Source organism: Pristis pectinata, chromosome 13, assembly GCF_009764475.1.
Source record: "Pristis pectinata isolate sPriPec2 chromosome 13, sPriPec2.1.pri, whole genome shotgun sequence".
In the NCBI taxonomy this organism is placed as follows: domain Eukaryota; kingdom Metazoa; phylum Chordata; class Chondrichthyes; order Rhinopristiformes; family Pristidae; genus Pristis; species Pristis pectinata.
Genome location: NC_067417.1, coordinates 49473580 through 49495115, shown reverse-complemented (window position 1 = coordinate 49495115; position 21536 = coordinate 49473580). Strand labels below are relative to the sequence as shown.

The 21536-nt window shown below is 49.0% G+C and overlaps 1 protein-coding gene across 1 annotated transcript in view; it reads left to right on the top strand.

The window, feature by feature from the left end:
* The window catches only part of pnp6 (purine nucleoside phosphorylase 6), a 53397-nt gene that overhangs the window by 8278 nt on the left and 23583 nt on the right, over positions 1-21536 (top strand). The window contains exons 2-3 of the mRNA XM_052028291.1: positions 17650-17819; positions 19263-19366. Coding sequence (XP_051884251.1) covers positions 17650-17819; positions 19263-19366 — 274 coding nt within the window. The remainder of the gene's footprint in view (positions 1-17649; positions 17820-19262; positions 19367-21536) is intronic.

Here is a 21536-nt window from a genome sequence, read left to right as displayed (position 1 = left end):
TAGTACAGGGTGCATTGGTGTAGTACAGGTAAAAACAATAACAGTACAGAGTAAAGTGTCACAGCTACAGAGAAAGTGCAGTGCAGGTAGACAATAAGGTGCAAGGTCACAACGAGGTGGATTGTGAGGTCAAGGGTCCATCTCATCGTATAAGGGAACTGTTCAATAGTCTTATCACCATGCGGTAGAAGCTGTCCTTAAGTCTGGTGGTATGTGCCCTCAGGCTCCTGTATCTTCTACCTGATGGGAGAGGAGAGGAGAGAGAATGACCCGGGTGGGTGGGGTCTTTGATTATGCCGGCTGCTTCACCAAGGCAGCGAGAGGTATAGACAGAGTCCAAAGAGGGGAGGCTGGTGTCTGTGATGCGCTGGGCTGTGTCCACAACTCTCTGTAGTTTCTTGCAGTCCTGGGCAGAGCAGTTGCCGTACCAAGCTGTGATGCATCCAGATAGGATGCTTTCTATGGTGCATCGATAAAATTGTACACACTGTATGTATTGTAAACCCTGTATGTTTGTATTGTACACTGAATTTTTTTTGAGAGAGGAGGCAGACAGAACAAGGCAAAGGTCAAAGTCCTGATGCAGGGTTTCGACCCGAAGCATCGACAGTTCATTTCCTCCCCCCACAGATGCTGCTCGACCCGCTGAGGTCCTCGTGTGTTGCTCCAGATTCCGGAGTCTACAGTCTCCTGTGCCCCGAGAGAAAGCCTCTCATGATTTCAGCTCCTCGATCCAGCTGGTAATCAAACGGATCGCTCCTTCCCCCCACCCCCAGGCAAGTCTGTCAGCCTGCGGCTGGGAGTGGGAAAAGGAGAGGAGGTTCTGGGAGCTTGCGGTGGGATCTGCAGCCCCTCGGCTCCCGACCTTGTCACCTGTAACGTCAACGTGCGGAGGGGTGAGAGCAGTCTGCGGTGACGTGGCCTCACCGTGACAGACAGACAACTGCCCCTCCCACTCCCATCCTCTCCTTCCTCCTGCTTTTTGATTTAATTTCCATTGCTCACCAACTGATGCCATTTTAGATTCTGCTTCCATCTCCCCAGATACCATCAGATCTGCTGAGTATTTCCTGCAAAAGTCAAGGGTGCTTTTGTATGTGATTTTATGCACGAAGCTGTTGTGCAGCCCAGCTGATCTCTCCCAGTTTGTTCGTGCACCTTCCCAATTCCCACCCTACTCTACTCACCCTCACCTTCTCTTTGTCCCCCCACCACCCCCCCCCCCCCCATCTGTTCACCTTTGCTTCTCCTTAAAGGCGTGAACTGCACCCTGTGGCGCCAGGTCTCACATTCTCACTGCTCTGGGTAAAGAACACGGTGTGGCGCTGCAGATTGTGCCTGTGTGGCTGGGTGCCCCAGTTATCAGAGGGGGCTGTTCTCCCCTACGTACCGGAACTACTGGAATTCAATCAGGCTCGTGAGGCACGACCTGCCCCTCAGGAAGCCATGCTGACTGTCCCTAATCAGCCTATGCTTCTCCAAATATTAAGAGGAATAGATAGAGTAGACAGCCAGCGCCTCTTTCCCAGGGCACCAATGCTCAATACAAGAGGGCATGGCTTTAAAGTAATGGGTGGGAAGTTCAAGGGAGATATCAGAGGAAGGTTTTTTTTAACCCAGAGAGTGGTTGAGGCATGGAATGCGCTGCCTGGGGCGGTGGTGGAGGCAGGTACATTGGTCAAATTCAAGAGATTACTAGCTAAGCATATGGAGGAATTTAAAATAGAGGGGTATGTGGGAGGAAGGGTTTAGATAGTCTTAGGCAAGGTTTAAGGGTTGGCGCAACATTGTGGGCCGAAGGGCCTGATTTGTTCTATGTTCTATAAATGCCCATAAATCCTGTCTCTAAGAATCTTCTCCAGTAATTTGCCCACCACTGAAGTAAGACTCGCCGGTCTGTAATTCCCAGGGTTATCCCTACTCGCTTTCTTAAACAAAGGAACAACATTTGCCACCCTGCAATCACTATGGGAGTACCTTCATCACATGAATCACAGTGGTTCAACAAGGTGACACGGCACCACTTCCTCAAGGGGTGGTGCAAATGCAAACATACCAGCAATACTGGTGTGCAGTAAAATGCCTCCTGGTTGAACTCCTGACGTAGCCACCACTGCACAGTGTCCCAACCTGCACATATCTCTTCCAAGTAGCAAAGAGCAGTGCAACAGGTACAATAGTAGGCCTGCCCCTTGTAATCCAGTGTGAGTGGGTGATTGAGCAGAGGGGTGGAGCAGGGTTTAAAGGGGGTCTGAGGGACAACGTTTTCACACAGGGCGGTGGGAATATGGAACAAGCTGCCAGAGGAAGTGGCAGAGGCGGGTACAATTACAACGTTTAAAAGACGCTTGGACAGGTACACAGATAGGAAAGGTTTAGAGGGATATTGGCCAAATGCAGCCAAGTGGGAGAAGATTAGAGTCAGCATGGACGAGTTGGGCCGAAGGGCCTGTTTCTGTGCTGTATCACTCTGTACAGCCACGACACTCTGCTGGTTGCAAAATCCAGGGCGTTGCTTCTTTCATGGCCCGTGACTCAATCTTTGTAGGTCAGGTGCCCGAGTTGGGAAAATTATCAGGGGAGAAAAGACTTCCCGTATCCACCTCCTACAGGATGGCCCATTACACTGAGAAGTAAGTGAGGTCCCCTACAATAAAGGACTTCTGGCAACTTCAACATCATCGGCTACCACGCCTTCAACTGATCACCCTCTGCTGTGCATTTACCCATCTCCCTCAGTGAGGCACTGAAATGGAAGCCAACATTGTACATTCACATCTGCATTGGGTCTTAGAACCATAGAACCATACAGCACAAAACAGGCCCTTCAGCCCACCATGTTGTGCCATCCATCAAACCACCCTCACACTACCTAACCCCTTCCTCCCGCATATCCCCCCATCCCACATTCCTCCATATGCCTATCCAATAAGCTCTTGAACCTGTTCAATGTATCTGCCTCCACCACCACCCCAGGCAGTGCATTCCATGCACCAACCACTCTCTGGGTGAAAAACCTCCCCCTGACATCTCCCCTGAACCTCCCACCCATAACCTTAAAGCCATGCCCTCTCGTCTTGAGCATTGGTGCCCTGGGAAGGAGCCGCTGACTGTCTACGCTGTCTATTCCTCTCAATATTTTATATACCTCTATCATGTCTCCTCTCATCCTCCTCCTTTCCAGTGAATAAAGCCCTAGCACCTTAAGCCTCTCCTCATATTCAATACGCTCTAATCCAGGCAGCATCCTGGTAAATCTCCTCTGCACCCTCTCCAATGCCTCCACATCCTTCCTATAATGAGGCGACCAGAACTGAACACAGTACTCTTGCGTGCATAACTTCTGACCCAGATGTGTGTCCAAGCAGGAGCCACGCCTGACCCCCTGAAAGGCTTTCTTTGTGGCCCTTCTGTCTGCATCAATTAACTTGAAGCAGATATCATCGCAGGGAGGTGGACGTGGAGGGACTGCCAATGAGGCAGCTGCAGAGTTGACTGACAACCGCCCAATCGCCAGCAGGCAACGGCTGAATGGTCACCAGTAGAGAAGAGTTAATGTTCCTCTGTGACCAAGAAAGGAAAAGCAAAAAGAAAACTGCAGATGCTGGAAATCTGAAATAAAAACCGAAAATGCTAGAAACACTCAGTAGGTCGGGCAGCGTCTGTGGCGAGAGTAAACATTTCCGATCACAGACAATATATGTCAGAAGCATTTAAGTCTATGTTGCTCAGCTTCTGGTTAGTCAGTGGGCTCTAAAATTCTTGACTTGAGTCATGGTTGGCTTGCCTTTGCAATAAGTCAAGTGTCTGTGACAGTATTAACTGTTCTCACCCGACCCCAGTTATCGATGAATTTTGTTTGGTTCAGGATCATTCCTTTTTCCAGATGTTGAGCCTGACTCAGTTTGATCACATCGGTATCGTGGTTGATGGGACTGGCTGGTGGTCTGTTGATTTTTCACAGTAACCTTCTACCTTAATGCACCTGTTTGGCAGTACAGTCAAGAATGCTTTGCAGCAGTCTCTTGGTGAAAGATTGATTATCCCTTTAAACTTCAGAGGAAGCATTCTTTCCTCAAGTGCTTAAAAGAGCAGCTCATATCAACTTTATTTTCATCAATTCCAATTTCAAAAACAAATAATGTTTGGGCTTGGTGATTAAGTGGTATTTTTGCATTAGGAGACACAAGTACTTGCAGTAATTTTGGGTGCAAATTCCGTCTCTCCTCATTTCAACTCCCCATTATAAAAGATAAGAGGACTTGGAACGAGTTACACTGAAGTCTGTGAGGCAATATTTTGTGTAAGGATGATGACGTGGGCTTTAATGTTTGCTGCTGCCTACAGATCAGTTCCTAGAATTTTGCTATTGCTACTTGTGTGTGTGTGTGTGTTTGTGTGTGTAAGATTGCAGGGCATGCCTTACTTCACAAGAGAAACAGGGAATTCATTGTGGGTATGCTTAAAAGTCCAAGGGACGAACACATTAGTTTATAGTTTTCTACAGTCAAGGTAGAAAGTTTACATTTATGAAAATACAGTTTAGAAATTTACACGTAGCTACACCGCACAAGTATTGTGTGTTGAATTAATAATACATTTCATCCTTTAAAAATACAGCAGGAAGGGTAAACACCTTTTGTGTGTTCATTAGATATTGTTGGATACAATTATTTTGATTTTGTGTAAACTTGAGAAAATCAATTCGTAGAGAATTGATTTTTTTCCTGGTATTTTAAAATTTAAGCAATCTTTTCCTTCATGGTTTGAGAAGTCATAATCTAGTACCATCGTTATTTTTAACTTTGGGGAAAAAAACACATTTATAGAATCATGGAATTATTACAATGCAGAAGGGGACATTTGGCCCAAAAAGTCCATCCTAGCCCTGTGTAGATATCTGTTCAGTCCCAATCCCTGCTCTTCCCTGTAGCCCTTACATTATTTCCCCCTGAGAGTCTCTCCAATTCCCTTTGGAAAGCCCTGATTGACTCTATTCCCACCACCCAGACAGGCAGTGAGGTTCCAATCGCAACCATTGCGTGAGAAAGCTTTTCCTTGCATTCCTCCTGTAACTCTTCACCTTCTTTTTGTATCTGTTGTTCTGGACCCATCTGCTATTTGAAACACTTTCTCTCTCTAGATCTGCCACATTCTTGTACACCGTCTTGTCAAGTCCTCTCTCAACATCAGCTCCTCCAGACTAACCTTCCAGCTGGAGACACGAGACTGCAGATCCAGGAATCTGGAGCTGCACACAATCTGCTGGGGGATCTCAGCGGGTCAGGCAGCATCTGTGGAGGGTGGGGTGGGGTCGGTGTTTCGGGTCAAGACCCTGCATCAGAACTGAGAGGGGAGATGGGCAGTATGAGAGGGGCGAGGGGGACAGGGGCCGGTATAAAAGGGGGAGGCGTGAGACAGGGGCAGGTAGGTGATCGGTGGACCAGGCAGGGGTGAACGACAGCAGGCAGATGGAGCTGGGTGGGGGAGGTGTGGAGTTGGGAGACTGAGGCAGGTGGAGTGATAGATGGAGGTGGACAAACAAATGCAGACGGAGCCCGGTGGGAGGGGAGGGGAGGGTAAAGGGGGAGGAGAGGGTGGTGAGTGGGAAATGCAGTAATGGTGGTAATGAGAACCATTATAGAAGAGATAAAGGGCAGGTAGAAGGAGATGGGAGGGGGGGAAGCGGGTGGGTGGAACCGGGGGGGGGGGGGGGGGCCGGTGGGACAGGGGTCTGTGAAAGACCGGAAATGAATGGGAAGGAGAGAGGGGGAGTGGGGGAATGCAGAAGGTAAGGGTTACCTAGAATTCAATGCTCATAACCATCGGGTTGCAGGCTACCCAGGCAGAATGGGAGATGTTGTTCCTTTAGCTGATTCCCTCACCTCTGGAACAAGCCCAACAAATCTTTTCTGCACCCTCTCCGGGACCTTCACATCCAGAATCGAATGCAATACTCCAATGTGTTACACACATTCAGTGTAACTTCCTGTGAGGTTCACTAACTCATAGTTTTGTTTTACTTTCGAAAGTTAAGGTAAACCAATTCAAGAGACAGGTAGATAGGGCATAAGCACACTTGACTTGTTAAGTAAGTTGCATGATCATCAGCATGAGAGACTTGTAGTGTATCATTCCCTCTGGTTGTAACCTGTTAGCTGCAGGTCCTGGTCTCTCTCGGTCTCTCTCTGCCCCTCTCCCCCCAGAAAAAGGCCCATCTCTGCCTGCTATCTGGTTCCCTATTAGCCAACCGATTTTCACTTTTGCCTCCTACACTATGAGCTTTTATCCCTGCACTGACGTTTGATGTGGCTCCTTATCGAATGCCTTCTTAAACTCTCCATATAGTACATCCACTCCCCCCTCGCCTTTATCCACAGCACATGTTACTTTTTATGAGAACTCAAATTGGTCAAGCACGATTTTGTTTTCACAAAACCATGTCGACTTTACCTGATTAACTTGAACCTTCCTCTGTGCCCTTCTATAATATTTGCAATAACAGATTCGAACATTGTCCCTATGACAGATGTTAAGCTAACTAACATGCAGTTTCCTGCATTTAAATTCCCTCCCTTTTTGGATAAAGGAACTTCTTACGGTCCTGTGCATTTGAATTGCCGCACCAGACCATGATGCAACCAGTCAGGATACTTCCAACAGTATATCTGTAGAAGTTTGTTAGAGTGTTCGGTGACAAGCCAAATCTCCTTAACCTTCTACGAAAGTAAAGACACTGGCACGCCTTCCTTGTGATTGCATCTATCCAGGACAGATCACCCGACATGTTAATGCCAGGGAATTTAAAGCTCTTGACTCTCTCCACCACCGATTTCCCCCAATACAGACTGGCGCAGGTTCACCCTCCCTCCCTTCCTGAAGTCAACAATCAGCTCTTTAGTTCTGCTGACGTTGAGAAAGAGGGTTGTTGTTGCAGCCCTACTCAACCAGGTGTCCTATCTCCGTCCAGTAAGCTGATTTCAACTTGAGGAGTGTGAATGTGGTTACAATAATTTATTGTTTTACACTGCTTTTTGGCTTTTAACCCTTGCACAAGGTTTATCCAAGATCCCATTGAACATTTGAACCTATATTTATAACATAGTTAATCTAAGGGAGTAAATTATCCTCATTTAGGAAGATAACATTGAAGTGCACACCACAATTGTCCCATAATATTTCCTAAGATGACAGTTCAAATTATTCACTCATTGCTCATTATAATTATCTGGGAATCTCGCATCCCGAATTCTCACAATATTAATCAGAAACACAAGAGACAACAGATGCCGGAATCTGGACCAAAAGAAACCAAGTTGCTTTTTTTTCCAATGTTAATTCAGAGAATAAAGAAAAAAACAGGAACTAAAAATAACAAAATCAAGGCTTGTGCTTTGCTGGTTAAACTTATAGATAGTTACTTTCCAACATGAAATAAAACATTAACAATTATTCAAAGAACAAAGGGGGGAGAAAAGAGATTTTTAGTCATGTAGGGTGGTGCCTCGCACAGCTCTGACACTCACCCAGCCTATGGGGTGCTACAACTTCACATCAAATAACACAGAGTCTTTCTTTACGTCACATTCTATATCACCAATAGCTTGTCCTGGTCCGACCACGAGGAAGCTACGGCCGAGAATGCTCACCAGCATCTCTACTTCCTCAGAAGGTTAAGGAAATTTGGCATGTCCCCGGTGACCCTCGCCAATTTTTACAGATGCACCATAGAAAGCATCCTCTCTGGACGCATCGCGGCTTGGTACGGCAACTGCTCTGCCCAGGACCGCAAGAAGCTGCGGAGAGTTGTGGACACAGCCCAGTCTAACACGAAAACCAGCCTCCCCTCCATTGACTGTGTCTACACTTCCCACTGCCTCGGGAAATCAGCCAACATAATCAAGGACCCCTCCCACCCCAGTCATTCTCTCTTACCCCCTTCTATCGGGCAGAAGATACAGAAGCAGAGAACGTGCACCACCAGGCTCAAGGACAGCTTCTATCCCGCTGTTACCAGACTCTTGAACGGACCTCTTGTACAATAAAGATGAACTTTTCATCTCTCAATCTACCTCGTCGTGACCTTGCACCTTATTGTCTGCCTGCACGGCACTTTCTCTGTCCCTGTGACACTTTACTCTGCATTTGCTTTTCCTTTTGTACTACCTCAATGTACTTATGTATGGAATGATCTGTCTGGATGGCGTGCAAACAAAGCTTTTCAATATATCTCGGTATATTTGACAATAATGAGCTAATTACCAATTACCATTCTCTTCCTGGGTGTATAATTGGCTTAGACAGACCACAGCACTGATATTAATTTTCTCCCAGTACAGATGTAACAAACATCTAACAGCCTTTGCACTCCCTCATCCAGTCTCGCTCTCTCGCAATGTTTACAAGAAAGAACACAGTTAGAACAAAGTAGAACAAAAACACAAAGTAGATTTCAGTGCAAAGTGGACATAGTGTTGCTGTACTGAGGCAGTGATTAGGGATGTGCCGGTTGGTTCAGGAACCGAATGGTTGAAGGGAAGTCGCTGTTCCTGAACCTGGTGGGGGGGACTTCAGGCTCCTGTACTTCCTGCCCGATGGGAGCTGCAAGAAGATGGCACGGCCTGGATGGTGGGGAATCTTTGATGATAGAACACAGAACAGTAAAGCACTGAACAGGCCATTCAGCCCACAATGTTGTGCCAATCTTGATAGCAATTTAAATAGCCAATGTCAATAGATGTTGCCTTTTTGAGGCAGTGCCTCCTGTAGACACTACCGATGGTGGGGTGAGACCGACTGAGTAAACGTAGCAATTAGAAGTCCTCTGTCTGTGTTTTCTGTTGCTAAGACTCGTTTCTCCTACAAACTCGGGTAGAGTGCCTGGTCTAACCACAATTAAACGCACTGCTGGCCCCCAAAGGGGTGACACAGATGGAAGTATTTGGGGTCCTTGCAGGTCAGCAGATCTCTCTATCTGGGTTCCCTGAGTCTGCATCTTCACAAACATCCACGCACCGGTCATGTCTCGTAGCAGCTCGGTCCCTGGCATATTTTAGGGAACAGTGCAGCCCAGGAGGTTATATGGGAGGTTATTTATACCTGCTACGAAGGTTATGTATTCTTCAGCCATGCCTTTTGTTGAAGCAGCTTCTTTCTCCCCATCAAGAAGTCTCGCTGGGATGTCCTGTACCATCTTATAAATTACACTAACCTGTTCCCTGTTGCTAATGGGGTTGTCGTGAGGACCCTGTTTAATTTGAGGTGATTTTTCTCCCTGGCCTACATTCCCAGAGCATCTTGTACAGAGATAATTGTCGTCTAGAGTCTGTCCAGTGATTACAGGCAACAAAGGGCTTTGTAATTCTGGGTGGGGGGGAGAGTAAAACGCTTTATACCACCACCTTCCAAACGGAGGTGACGAGTCCCGGTTGTAAAGGGTCGAGTTTGTGGGATGACTGGTAGTGTTGGACTCAGGCCTGTAACTCAGTCCCCCAGGACTGGGATGGCACGTACAGATCTGGGCCCCGGCGTGCCTGTGTTTTAAGCTGTCTTGTTAAAGAATAAAGTGCATGGGTGCTCTGAGTTTTAAATGCTGCACCATGTTTGGTGACTTTCGAGTTACTTTTAATTTCGTCAGTGGGGTGAGAGAGGGAACGCTAACGTGGCTATGGTTGGTCTGTACTTCCTCCGCCAGAGCAGAGGGACCACTGGAGCCCCAATCACTGCACTGGCTGGGCCTTGGGGTCAGTTATAGTCACAGAGCACAGAAACAAGCCCCACTGTGTCCGAACTCATCCCATTTCATTCACATCTACTGCCCACAGGGTCCACTCACCTACACCCAGTTGACCAACCCACCCACCATTTTAAAATAAGGGGTTGCCTTTTATATGACAGGATGTGATTACTGAAGGATGGCAGATTTTGTCTCCAGGTAAATGCATGATCTCTTCCTCCTCCCCTCCTCCTCACAGCTGCCAGCCTCTTTGTCAATAAGTCCAGAAATAACCTCTAAGACTCCAGCTGGTGTTTCTGATGTGGGTCAGGTACTGGTATTGGTTTATTATTGCCACTTGTACCAAGGTACAGTGAAAAACTTGTCTTACATACCGATCGTACAGGTCAATTCATTACACAGTGCAGTTACATTGAGTTAGTACAGGTGTAGTACAGGTAAAAACAATAACAGTACAGAGTAAAGTGTCACAGCTACAGAGAAAGTGCAGTGCAATAAGGTGTAAGGTCACAACAAGGTAGATCGTGAGGTCATAGTCCATCTCATCGTATAAGGGAACCGTTCAATAATCTTATCACAGTGGGGTAGAAGCTGTCCTTAAGTCTGGTGGTACGTGCCCTCAGACTCCTGTATCTTCTGCCTGATGGGAGAGGAGAGAAGAGAGAATGACTCGGGTGGGAGGGGTCTTTGATTATACTGGCTGCTTCACCAAGGCAGCGAGAGGTAAAGACAGAGTCCAAGGAGGGGAGGCTGGTGTCCGTGATGCGCTGGGCTGTGTCCACAACTCTCTGCAGCTTCTTGCAGTCCTGGGCAGAGCAGTTGCGGTACCAAGCTGTGATGCATCCAGATAGGATGCTTTCTATGGTGCATCAATAAAAGTTGGTGAGTGTCAAAGGGGACAAACCGAATTTCTTTAGCCTCCTGAGGAAGCTGAGGTGCCCATTCTGCCAAGCCAACATGGTGGATACACTAGAAAGCCAACGTCCAACACAATGCACGTAGAAAGAACACTACAAGTCGTCATGTCAAAGGAATGAAGCAAGCTTAACTGTAATAACACAGAGCTCCACCTTGGTTACCCTGGAGAGGATGGGCTGGGAGGGAGAAGTGTATCAGAAACACCTGAAATAAATTCAAATTATTCCCCTTCTGAGGGTATTTTGGTAATTTTATTCTTTCTTCTCTCTCACTGTTAATCAGTTGCCTTTTACAGAAGCAATCTCTCCCCACCGAGCCAGCTCACTCTTTCGAGATGTACAGTGAGATTGGTCCATGCCGACCAAGATGCCTATCTAAGCTATTCCCATTTTCTCGTGTTTGCTCCAATCCCTATGTCACCCTCAGTCTCCTATGTTCCAAGGAATGTTCCCCCCCCCCACCCCGCCCACCCAACCTCTTCCTAAAGCCCAAGCCCTCGAGTCCTGGCAACATTCTTGTAAATGTCCTCTGAACTCTTCCCAGCTTAATGGCATCTTTCCTGTAGCAGGGTGACCTCCCTCTCCACTGGGGAAGCCAAATGCAGACTGGGTAGCCAGTCTGCAAGGATAACCGAGCTTCTCATCGCCTGTCGCATTGGTTGTCCGTCCCCGCTCTTCCTCTGGCCCCACTGTCGTTGGCACCTTGCACTATTCCAACGAAGCCTGATCTAAACTTCAGGAACAGCTGGGCACATTCCAGCCCTTTAGGAGTCAACATTGAACTCAGCAGTTTCATGAAACCAGCCCACTCCAGGACTGTAGGGTCTTCATCCTGAAACATCAACTCTGGTTCCCTCTCCGCAGATGCTGCCTGACCCGCTGAGTATTCCCAACACTTTCTGTTGGGCCGGTTCTGTTGCTGGCCTGTACAGTCACTGTCGTTCCTCTCCTCGTCCCCACCCCAGAGCTAAGTCAGTCAGGGTGAGGGTGCCTTCCTGCATCAACTGTCTCCGTCAACCATCGCCACATTCCGGGTGGTAGAATCAGTGTCTGCATTTATTCATCCACCTTCAATCCTGTCCCAAACTGGACCCTATGTAGTGTGTGTGTGTGTGGGGTGGGGGGGGGGGGGGGGGGGCAGGGGGTGGTGTCTTTGTCTTTGTGTCTTATTGCCTACATATGAGAGCGTCTAAATGTGTGTGTCAGTGTGCATGAACATAGAACAGTGCGGCACAGGGAAGAGACCACCATCTCTGCCTCAACCATGGGGCTAATCTAAACCAGTCCCATCTGCCTGCAGACGGTCCATATCCCTCCATCCCGATGTGCCTGTCTATCTGTCTCTTCAATGTTGCTACTGTTTCTGCTTCCCCTCCCCTTGCAGTTCATTCCAGGCACCCACCACTCCGTGTTTCTAAGAACAAAACTTGCCTCATAAATCTCTTTTTAAACTTTCCCCCTCTCACCTTAAACCTATGCTGTCTGGTATTTGACATTTTTACCCTGGGGAAAAGACTCTATCGACCCTCTCAATTTTGTGAACCTCAATCAGGTTGCCCCTCAGCCTCCAGCACTCCAGAGGAAACAGCCCAAGTTTGTCCAGCCTCTCCTTGTATCTGATGCTCTCTAATCCAGGCAGCATCTTTTTCCCCTAGGGTTGAAATGTCTAATACCAGAGGGCAGGCATTGAAGGTGAGAGGGGGGAAGTTCAAAGGATGTGCGGGGCAAGTTTTTTTTACACACAGAGTGGTGGGTGCCTGGAATGTGCTGCCAGGGGTGGGGGTGGAGGCAGATACGATAGAGGCAGTTAAGAGGCTCTTAGATAGGCATATGAATGTGCAGGGAATGGAAGGAGATGGATATTGTGTAGGCAGAAGGGATTAGTTTAGTTTGGCGTTTTAATTAGTTCAGCACAACATGGTGGGCTGAAGGGCCTGTTCCTGTGCTGTACTGTTCTATGTTCTATCCCGGTGAACTTCTTCTGCACCCTCTCCAAAGCCTCCACACCCTTCCTGGAATGGGGCGACCAGAACTGCACGCTATACTCCAAGTGCGGCCTGACCAAAGTTCTATACAGCTGCAACGTGACTTCCCGACATTTATACTCAATGCCCTGATTGATGAAGGCAAGCGTGCCGTACGCCTTCTTTACCACCCTATCTACTTATGTGGCCACTTTCAGGGAGCCATGGACTTGCACCCCAGGACCCCTCTGTACATCATTGCTCTTAAGGATCCTTCTGTATACTTCTCTCTTGCATTTAACCTTGTAACATGCATCTCCTCACATACATGCATATGTAAGTCTACGTATCTCTGTGCATGTGCGTGTGTACATATGTGTATGCACATGTGAGTATGTGTGTGCATGTTCCTGTGCCTGAGTGCGTGCATTTGTGTGTGTCTGTGTACGTGTCTGTGTACATGTCTGTGGCATTTGTGTGTGTGTGTGTGAGAGAATGAACCATCTGCCTGTTGTGTTTAGAGATCTTTCCACTGACAAACTGGAAAATATTCCATTCAGTGTTCCATGTTGACATTATGCCTTGGATGTTAATTTAACAGTATAAATATTTCACCGCTGCAGCGGTTTAAACTGGAGCACATCTCCTCACAAAGACTGAACACCACCTCTCTGACGGTGACCCGCACTGTGGCCCCACCACCAGGCCTCTCCCAGAAGGGAACGGACCACGGGGGTGGTCTCCCCTCGTAGCCTCCACCCCGAGTCCCCCAAGCCTTCAGCTCCCGCCCCGCCCGATCGCCGGGCAGCACTGTCCTGCGATCGCTCCGCACGTCTGGGGGAGCTGTCACTGGTGCTTCTATCAGTGCTGCTCCCTAGAACCTAGGTGTTTTGTTTGTTCTTCATCAAAAGACAAACTTCATGTGGGTTTAACATCTGAACACTTTATTAACCAACAACAGACTGGCTTGCTTTCCCTCTCTTTTTACAGCCACTTCCCATTTCCCTCATGTGACCCTTTGCATAGCCTACTGGGAACTGCAGTACTTTATCATAACTACATAATAACACACCAGGCATGGTGCCCGAGCAGCCGTGACCCGTCGAGGGAGCCGGATTGTCCACCCACAGCTTTAATCTGTGGCCCCAGCGTCACCTTTATAAACGTCAGACTTCCTAAACGCATTGTGTCCCTCTGCAGCTCCGGCGACTGGGTGTGATGTCAATGCGTCAGTCATCTTCTGATGGGGAGGGGAGGGGGAACCGGACCGTCCACTGACCCTGAGGTGATCCTGTCGACTTTACGTTCAGCCAGCCCCAATCCCACCTCCTTCAGCTGCCCTCACTCCACCCAGACACTCTCTCCCCCCCCCAACCCTTCTCACCCCACCCCATTCCCCATCCCCTTCCAGGCATCACCACACCCCTGCACTTCCCCACGCCCCGTCCTATATCTGTCCGACTCTCCCTACCCATAGCCCACCGCAAAGCCCCTCAACCGACCCCTCCCCGTCTTCCTGCACCACCCTTTATCACCCCACCCTCCCCCCACCTCCGTCCCTCCCTTCTCCCCCAACAGACCAGCCCAAGACTCCACCCTGTTATTCCCAGCACACCCTCACCCCATCTCCTTCCCACTCTCCCCCTGTACCTTCTCCCCTCTCCCATCAGGCAGAAGATACAGGAGCCTGAGGGCACGTACCACCAGGCTCAAGGACAGCTTCTATCCCACGGTGATAAGACTATTGGACGGTTCCCTTATACGATGAGATGGAATCTTAACCTCACAATGTACCTTGTTGTGACCTTGCACCTTATTGTCTACCTGCACTGCACTTCCCTGTAGCTGTGACACTTTACTCTGTATTCTGTTATTGTTTTTACCCTGTACTACCTCAATGCACTCTGTACTAACTCAATGTAACTGCACTGTGCAATGAATTGACCTGTACAATCGGTATGCAAGACAAGTTTTTTCACTGTACCTCGGTACAAGTGACAATAATAAACCAATGCCTCCCATCACCCACTCCCTGAGGTCTGACATGAATACTTCTCATCCATATTCACTGAGGAGAAGGACATTGTAACTAAAGTACTGAGGGAGGGAGGGAGGTGAAATTCTGGAACATTTTGTAATAAAAAAGTTGTTAGATATCATGTTACACATAAACGTAGATAAATCCCCAGGTCCAGATGAAATGTACCCCTGGTTACTATGAGAGACAAGGGAGGAGATTGCTGGGGCCCTGACAGAGATGTTCTGATCTTTGCTGGCCACAGGTGAGATGCAAGATGACTGGAGGATGGCAAATGTGGTTCTTTTATTCAAGAAGAGCAGCAAGGACAAACCTGGTAACTGCAGGCCAGTGAGTCTAATGTCTGGTGGTAGGGAAGTTTCCTGATGAACGGGATTAATCTAGACTTGGAAAGGCAGGGATTGATCAGGGATTGGCAGCTCAGATTTGTTGATTCTCTCTGACTAATTTAACTGAATTTTTCAAATGGTGTGATTAAGCTGAAGAGGCTGCAAAAAAGATTCACGAGGAAGTTACCGGGACTGGAGGGATTGAGTTATATGGAGAGATGGGACAGGCCGGGACTGTTTTCCCTGGAGTGCAGGAGGCCGAGGGATGACCTGATAGAGGTTTGTAAAATCACGAGGGGCATAGATAAGGTGGACGGTCACGGTCATTTTCCCAGGGTTGGGGAGTCTAAAACTAGAGGGCAGAGGTTTAAGGTGAGAGGGGAAAGATTTAAAGGGGACCTAAAGGGCAAGTTTCTCACACAGAGGGCGGTGGGTGTATGGAAGGAGCTGCCAGAGGAAGTGGTACAGGCAGGTACAATTACAGTGTTTAAAAAACATTTGGACAGGTACATGGATAGGAAAGGTTTAGGGGGATATGGGCCAAACGTGGTTATGTGGGCCTAGCTTGGATGGGGCATCTTGGTTGGCATGGACCAGTTGAGCAGAAGGGCCTGCTTCTGTGCTGTGTGACTCCATGAACCTTAAACCAAATGCATTGATCAGGGCGGTGTGGTTGATGCAACCTACATGGAGTTCAGTAAGGCTTTTGACAAGGTCCCATGTGGTAAATTGGTCTAAAAGGTCAGAGCCCACTGGATCCAAGACAAGCTGGCAAATTAGATCCAAAATTATATTGGCGATCAGAGGCAGGGTAATGTTGGAGGGTTTTTTTTGAGATTGGTGGCTTGTGACCAGTGGTGTGCCACAGGGATTGGTGCTGGGACTTTTGCTGTGTACTATATACATCAACAATATGGATATGAAATTATTAGTAAGTTTGCAGATAACACCAAAAATTGGTGGTGTTGTGGACTGGGAGAAGGTTAGAGGTGATATTGAACAGTTGGTAAGATGGCCAGGGCAAGGGCAGGTGAAATTTAGTCCTGATAAGCATGAGGTGGTGTAGTTTGGGAGAACTAAGAAGGGTTGGACATACCCCATGGGTGGTAGGGGCCCAGGGGAGTATTGACAAACAGAGGGACCTCTGTACAAGTCCAAGGTTGCAGCATGGGTAGATAGGGTGGGGAAGAAGGCGTACGGGAGACTTGCCTTCTTTAGCTGGGGCACAGAATATAAAAGCAGGGACAGCTTTATAAGATGTTGCCTAGGCCACGGCTGGAGTAATGTGTGCAGTTCTGGTCACCACACGACAGGGATGATGTGACTGCACTGGAAAGGGTGCAGAGGAGATTCACTGGGACTTGCCTGGGGTGAACTGTTTCACAGAAGAGTACAGCACAGTACGGGCCCTTCGGCCCGCAATGTTGTGCTGACCTATATAAACACTTACTCCCTGATCAATCTAACCCTTCCTTCCTACACAGCCCATCACCCTCCATTTTACCAACATTCTTGTGCCTATCTAAGAGTCTCTTAGATGTCCCTATTGTATCAGCCTCTACCACCACCCCCAGCAGTGCGTTCCAGGCACCCACTGCCCTGTGTGTGTGTAAAACAAAAAAACTTACCTCTGACATCTCCCCTAAACTTTCCTCCTCCAAGCTTAAACTGATGTCCTCTGGTATTGGCTATCGCCACCCTGGGGAAAAGGTGCTGGCTGTCCACTCTATCTATAGCCCTCATAATCTTATACACCTCTGTCAAGTTGCCTCTCATCCTGCGTTGCTCCAAAGAGGAAAACCCGAGCTCGCTCAACCTTTCCTCATAAGACGTGCTCTCTAATATAGGCAGCTAAATCTCCTGGTAAATCTCCTCTGCACCCTCTCTAAAGCTTCCACGTCCTTCCTATAATGAGGCGACCAGAACTGAACACAAGTCCAACCAGAGTTCTATAGAGCTGCAATGTCACCTCGTGGCTCTTGAACTCAATCCCCCAACTAATGAAGGCTAACACACCATACACCTGAACCACCCCATCAACTTGTGCTGCAACTTTGTGGGATCTATGGACGTGGACCCCAAGATCCCTCTGTGCCTCCACACTGCTCAAGAGTCATGCCATTGACCTTGTACTCCGCCTTCAAGTTCGATCTTCCAAAGTGTATCATTTTTCCGGATCAGGAGAGGTTGGATAGACTGGGTTTGCTTTCCTTGAAGCGGAGGAGGCTGAGGGAGGACCTGATGGAGGGATACAAGATTATGAGGGGCAAAGACAGGGTAGGTATTGGGAAACCTTTCCCCAGAGCAGAAGTAAAAAGAACAGAGGACATTGGATTTAGGTAAATGGGCTCTGAGGAAGAACTACTTCCCCCATAGGGTGGTTGGAAACTGGAACACACTGCCTGAGGGGTGCTGGGAACAAACTCGCCCAATGTTTGCGAAATATCCGGATGTGCACTTGGATCGGCAAGTTTGAGGTTATGGACCAAGTGAATGGGATTGGTGGCGAAGGGTACTTGATGGTCAGTACGGACACGATGGGCTGAAGGGCCTATTTCCGTGCGATGTGGCTCTATTTGTCCAGCAGACAGTCTCCCCCACCCTCCATCCTCCGCCCTGACCCTCAGCACCTTCTGACCCTCTCTTCCTTCCTCACCATTGGCAGGACCACTTATGAAGAGTACAAGGAGACGGCCGATTGGTTGTTGGCTCAGACCAGCACGCGGCCCCAATTGGCCGTGATCTGTGGCTCGGGCCTCGGGGGACTCACCGACCTGCTGAGCAACAGGACCGAGATCCCGTATGAGAAGATCCCGCGGTTCCCCCAGAGCACAGGTTGGCAGGGGTGGCAACAGCACCGACGGTACACGGTACAGTCCCCCAGTACACCCGGCCAACAATGCCCACTACAGTCCCCCAGTACACCCGGCCAACAATGCCCACTACAGTCCCCCAGTACACCCGGCCAACAATGCCCACTACAGTCCCCCAGTACACCCGGCCAATACCACACACTACAGTCCCCCAGTACAACCGGCCAACAATGCCCACTACAGTCCCCAGTACACCCGGCCAATACCACACACTACAGTCCCCCAGTACAACCGGCCAACAATGCCCACTACAGTCCCCAGTACACCCGGCCAATACCTCACACTACAGTCCCCCAGTACACCTGGCCAACAATGCCCACTACAGTCCCCCAGTACACCCGGCCAATACCACACACTACAGTCCCCCAGTACAACCAGCCAACAACGCCCACTACAGTCCCCAGTACACCCAGCCAACACCACACGCTACGGTCCACCAGTACACAACCCCAACACCACACACTACAGTCCCCCAGTACACCACCCCAACACCACATGCTACAGTCTGCCAGTACACCCAGCCAACACATGCTACAGTCTGCCAGTACACCCAGCCAACACCACACACTACAGTTCCCAGTACACCTGGCCAACACCACATGCTACAGGCCCCATTACACCACACCAACACCACACACTACAGTCCCCATTACACCACCCCAACACCACACACTACGGTCCCCCAGTACACAACCGCAACACTGCACACTACAGTTCCCCAGTACACCCAGCCAACACCACACGCTACAGTCCCTCGGTACACCACCCCAATACTACATGCTACAGTCCCCATTAAACCACCCCAACACCACATGCTACAGTCCCCATTACAGCGCCCCAACACTACACACTACTGACCCCAGTACACCAGGCCAACACCACACACTACAGTCCCCTGTACACCCAACCAGCCCACTGGAGATGACTAATAACCTGCAGCCCCACAAACGCCCTGACCACCTCCAGGGCGCGTGGGGTTAGTCAGTGACGGTTGACTCGCCTCTCACCCACAGTACCAGGCCTCCCATCCACTGCCGAGATGGGATCAGACTGTGCGGTGTGGCTCCATGTACTGCCAGAGCTCCGGTGATTGAGGTGGGATGGGGACTCTTCCCCTCACGGACAGGTCCTGGCTTCTGTGTGTGGGAATTTCTCCGTGGAACAGTAGCCGGTAACAGACAACCTTCCTTCTCTCCCCTCTGGTCATGGCCCCCGCTCTGTGTCTCTGCCCTTTCAACAGTTGGTGTTCTTGATCTGTTGCCCATGCACACCCTGGGTCGTGCCCAGTTACAGAAGTCCCCTGGTCCTTCCTGATACAGCGATGGTCAGTGCTGGGTTCTCCGCGGGACTGGGAGTCTATTGAACGGCTGGGGATCTACTGAGTGCTCTCTCCTGTGTGCTTAAGTTCCAGGTCACGAGGGAAAACTGGTCTTCGGGGAGCTCAGCGGCAAGCAGTGTGTCTTCATGAAGGGCCGCTTCCATTTTTATGAAGGCTACCCGATCAATAAGGTGTGTGTGTGTGTATGTGTGGCGGATGTGTGTGTTGGATATGTGTGTGAGTACATGTGTGTGCATGTATTTTTCCTGAGTGTGTGTGTGAGTGCTTGTGCTGTATGTGTGTGACACTGTAACACTTTTTTCTGCATCCTGTTATTGTTTTCTCCTGTACTACCTCAATGTACTGAAGCAGCGGTTAGCGTAACGCTATTACAGCGCCCGCGACCCGGGTTCAATTCCCGCTGCTGTCTGTAAGGAGTTTGTATGTTCTCCCCGTGTCTGCGTGGGTTTCCTCCGGGTGCTCCGGTTTCCTCCCACATTCCGAAAGACGTACGGGTTAGGAAGTTGTGGGCATGCTATGTCGGTGCCGGAAGCGTGGCGACACTTGCGGGCTGCCCCCAGCGCACTCTACGCAAAAAGATGCATTTCACTGCGTGTTTCGATGTACACCTGACTGATAAGGAAATCTTATCTTATCTTATATTGCAAGCCCTCAGGCTCCTACACCCTGAGTCACCTTCTACCTGGTTTCTGGACTTAAAAAAAAACTCCCTACTATCTAAAGTCCCTTCCTTGGCAGAGTTAGAAGCAATAGTCTTACTTTTTGGGAGCCCGGTGTTTTATTGACATCAATCTCAAGGCAGGACTTACTAATTTTCTAAGACCTGTGAGATTTATAGACATGTCCCTGTGAGAATCGCTCACAAGAGTAACAGCATGGGCAACATCTAGGTAGTACAATGAAAATTGTTCCATGCAGGATGAAGATTGCACCCGTCCCTTTCAACTGAAGGTAATAAAATGTTCTATTTCAATGACGGAAGGTGGTTATTTAAAGTTCAATGACTCTGATCCAAAGTACCCAGAGCCACAAACACTGCAGAGATGATCGTTCTGGATGACACTGGTGTCCAGGAAGTCCCATATACTGCAGGTGTGACACATCACCTGTCACCCTTATTGAGTAGTAAATAATTAGTTAACTTGACTATCAGGATTTTAGCTTTTTTTTGTGTAATATTACTAACTTTCCACAAGTTCTGTTCTCAGAGGTAGAATGAGCTGGGGATCTGTCAGATGAGGAGAGACGGGGTCGGTGGTCAAAATCTCCTTTCCCACAGAAGGGGGATCAATAACAAGAGGGCGGAGGGTTAAGGTGAGAGGAAGGAGATTTAAAGGGGATCTGAGGGGTGAGTTTGTTTACACAGAGAGGGGTTGATATCTGGGACATGCTGCCAGAGGAGGGAGTGGAATCAGATACAATCACTGCATTTAAGAGACGTTTAGACAGACTTAAATAGGGAAGGTATAGAAGGAAACTGTCCTAATGTGGGCAAATGGGATTAGTGGTTTTTTTTGGCAAGAAAGTTGGTATACATCACCGTTCCTTCCCCGTCGCTGGGTCAATGTCCTGGAACTCCCTCCCTAACAGCACTGTGGGTGCACCCACACCTCACGGACTGCAGCGGTTGCAGAAGGCAGCTCACCGCCACCTTCTCACGGGCAACTAGGGACGGGCGATTAAGCGCTGGCTCAGCCTGTGAAGTGCACGTCCCTTGGATGAAAAGGAAAAAGTTGGAGGCAGGTTATGGGTGTGAGTTTCTGATTTTTATGATTGTAGCCACTTGGGTCAAACCAGGATAGGACCAGGAACTAAATATTCTGGGATGTCGGGAAAGGTAAGGAGAAAATGAAAGGAAGCTCCCTGGACAGTATTGATTAAGGAGACCTTCTGCACTGTCTGTGTGGAGTTTGCACGCTCCCCCTGTGACTGTGTGGGTGCTCCGGTTTCCTCCCACGTCCCTAAGACGTGCGGGGTCAGTGGGTCGATTGTCCGCTGTAAATTGCCCCCAGTGTGTGGGTGAGGGGTAGAATCTGTGAGGGAGGGGAGGGGGAGAAGAAGGCAGGTTAGGGTAGGATTATTGTAAGTGGGTGGTTGATGGTCGGCACAGAACTAGTGGGCAAAAGGGCCTGTTTCCGAGCTGTCCAAGATATCGTGGTGCTGGAAAGAATGGATATCGTAGAGGGCTCAAGCAATCTATACAGTGGCGATTATACTTCTCCCCGTAACTCGTGAGCTGAGCAGGTGCAGGACAAACTTGCAGGAAAGTTACAGAGAGATGCAAAGACTCATAACAACTGTGGATGGGAGAGCACTTGTGTAAAAGGCAGAAACGGAAAA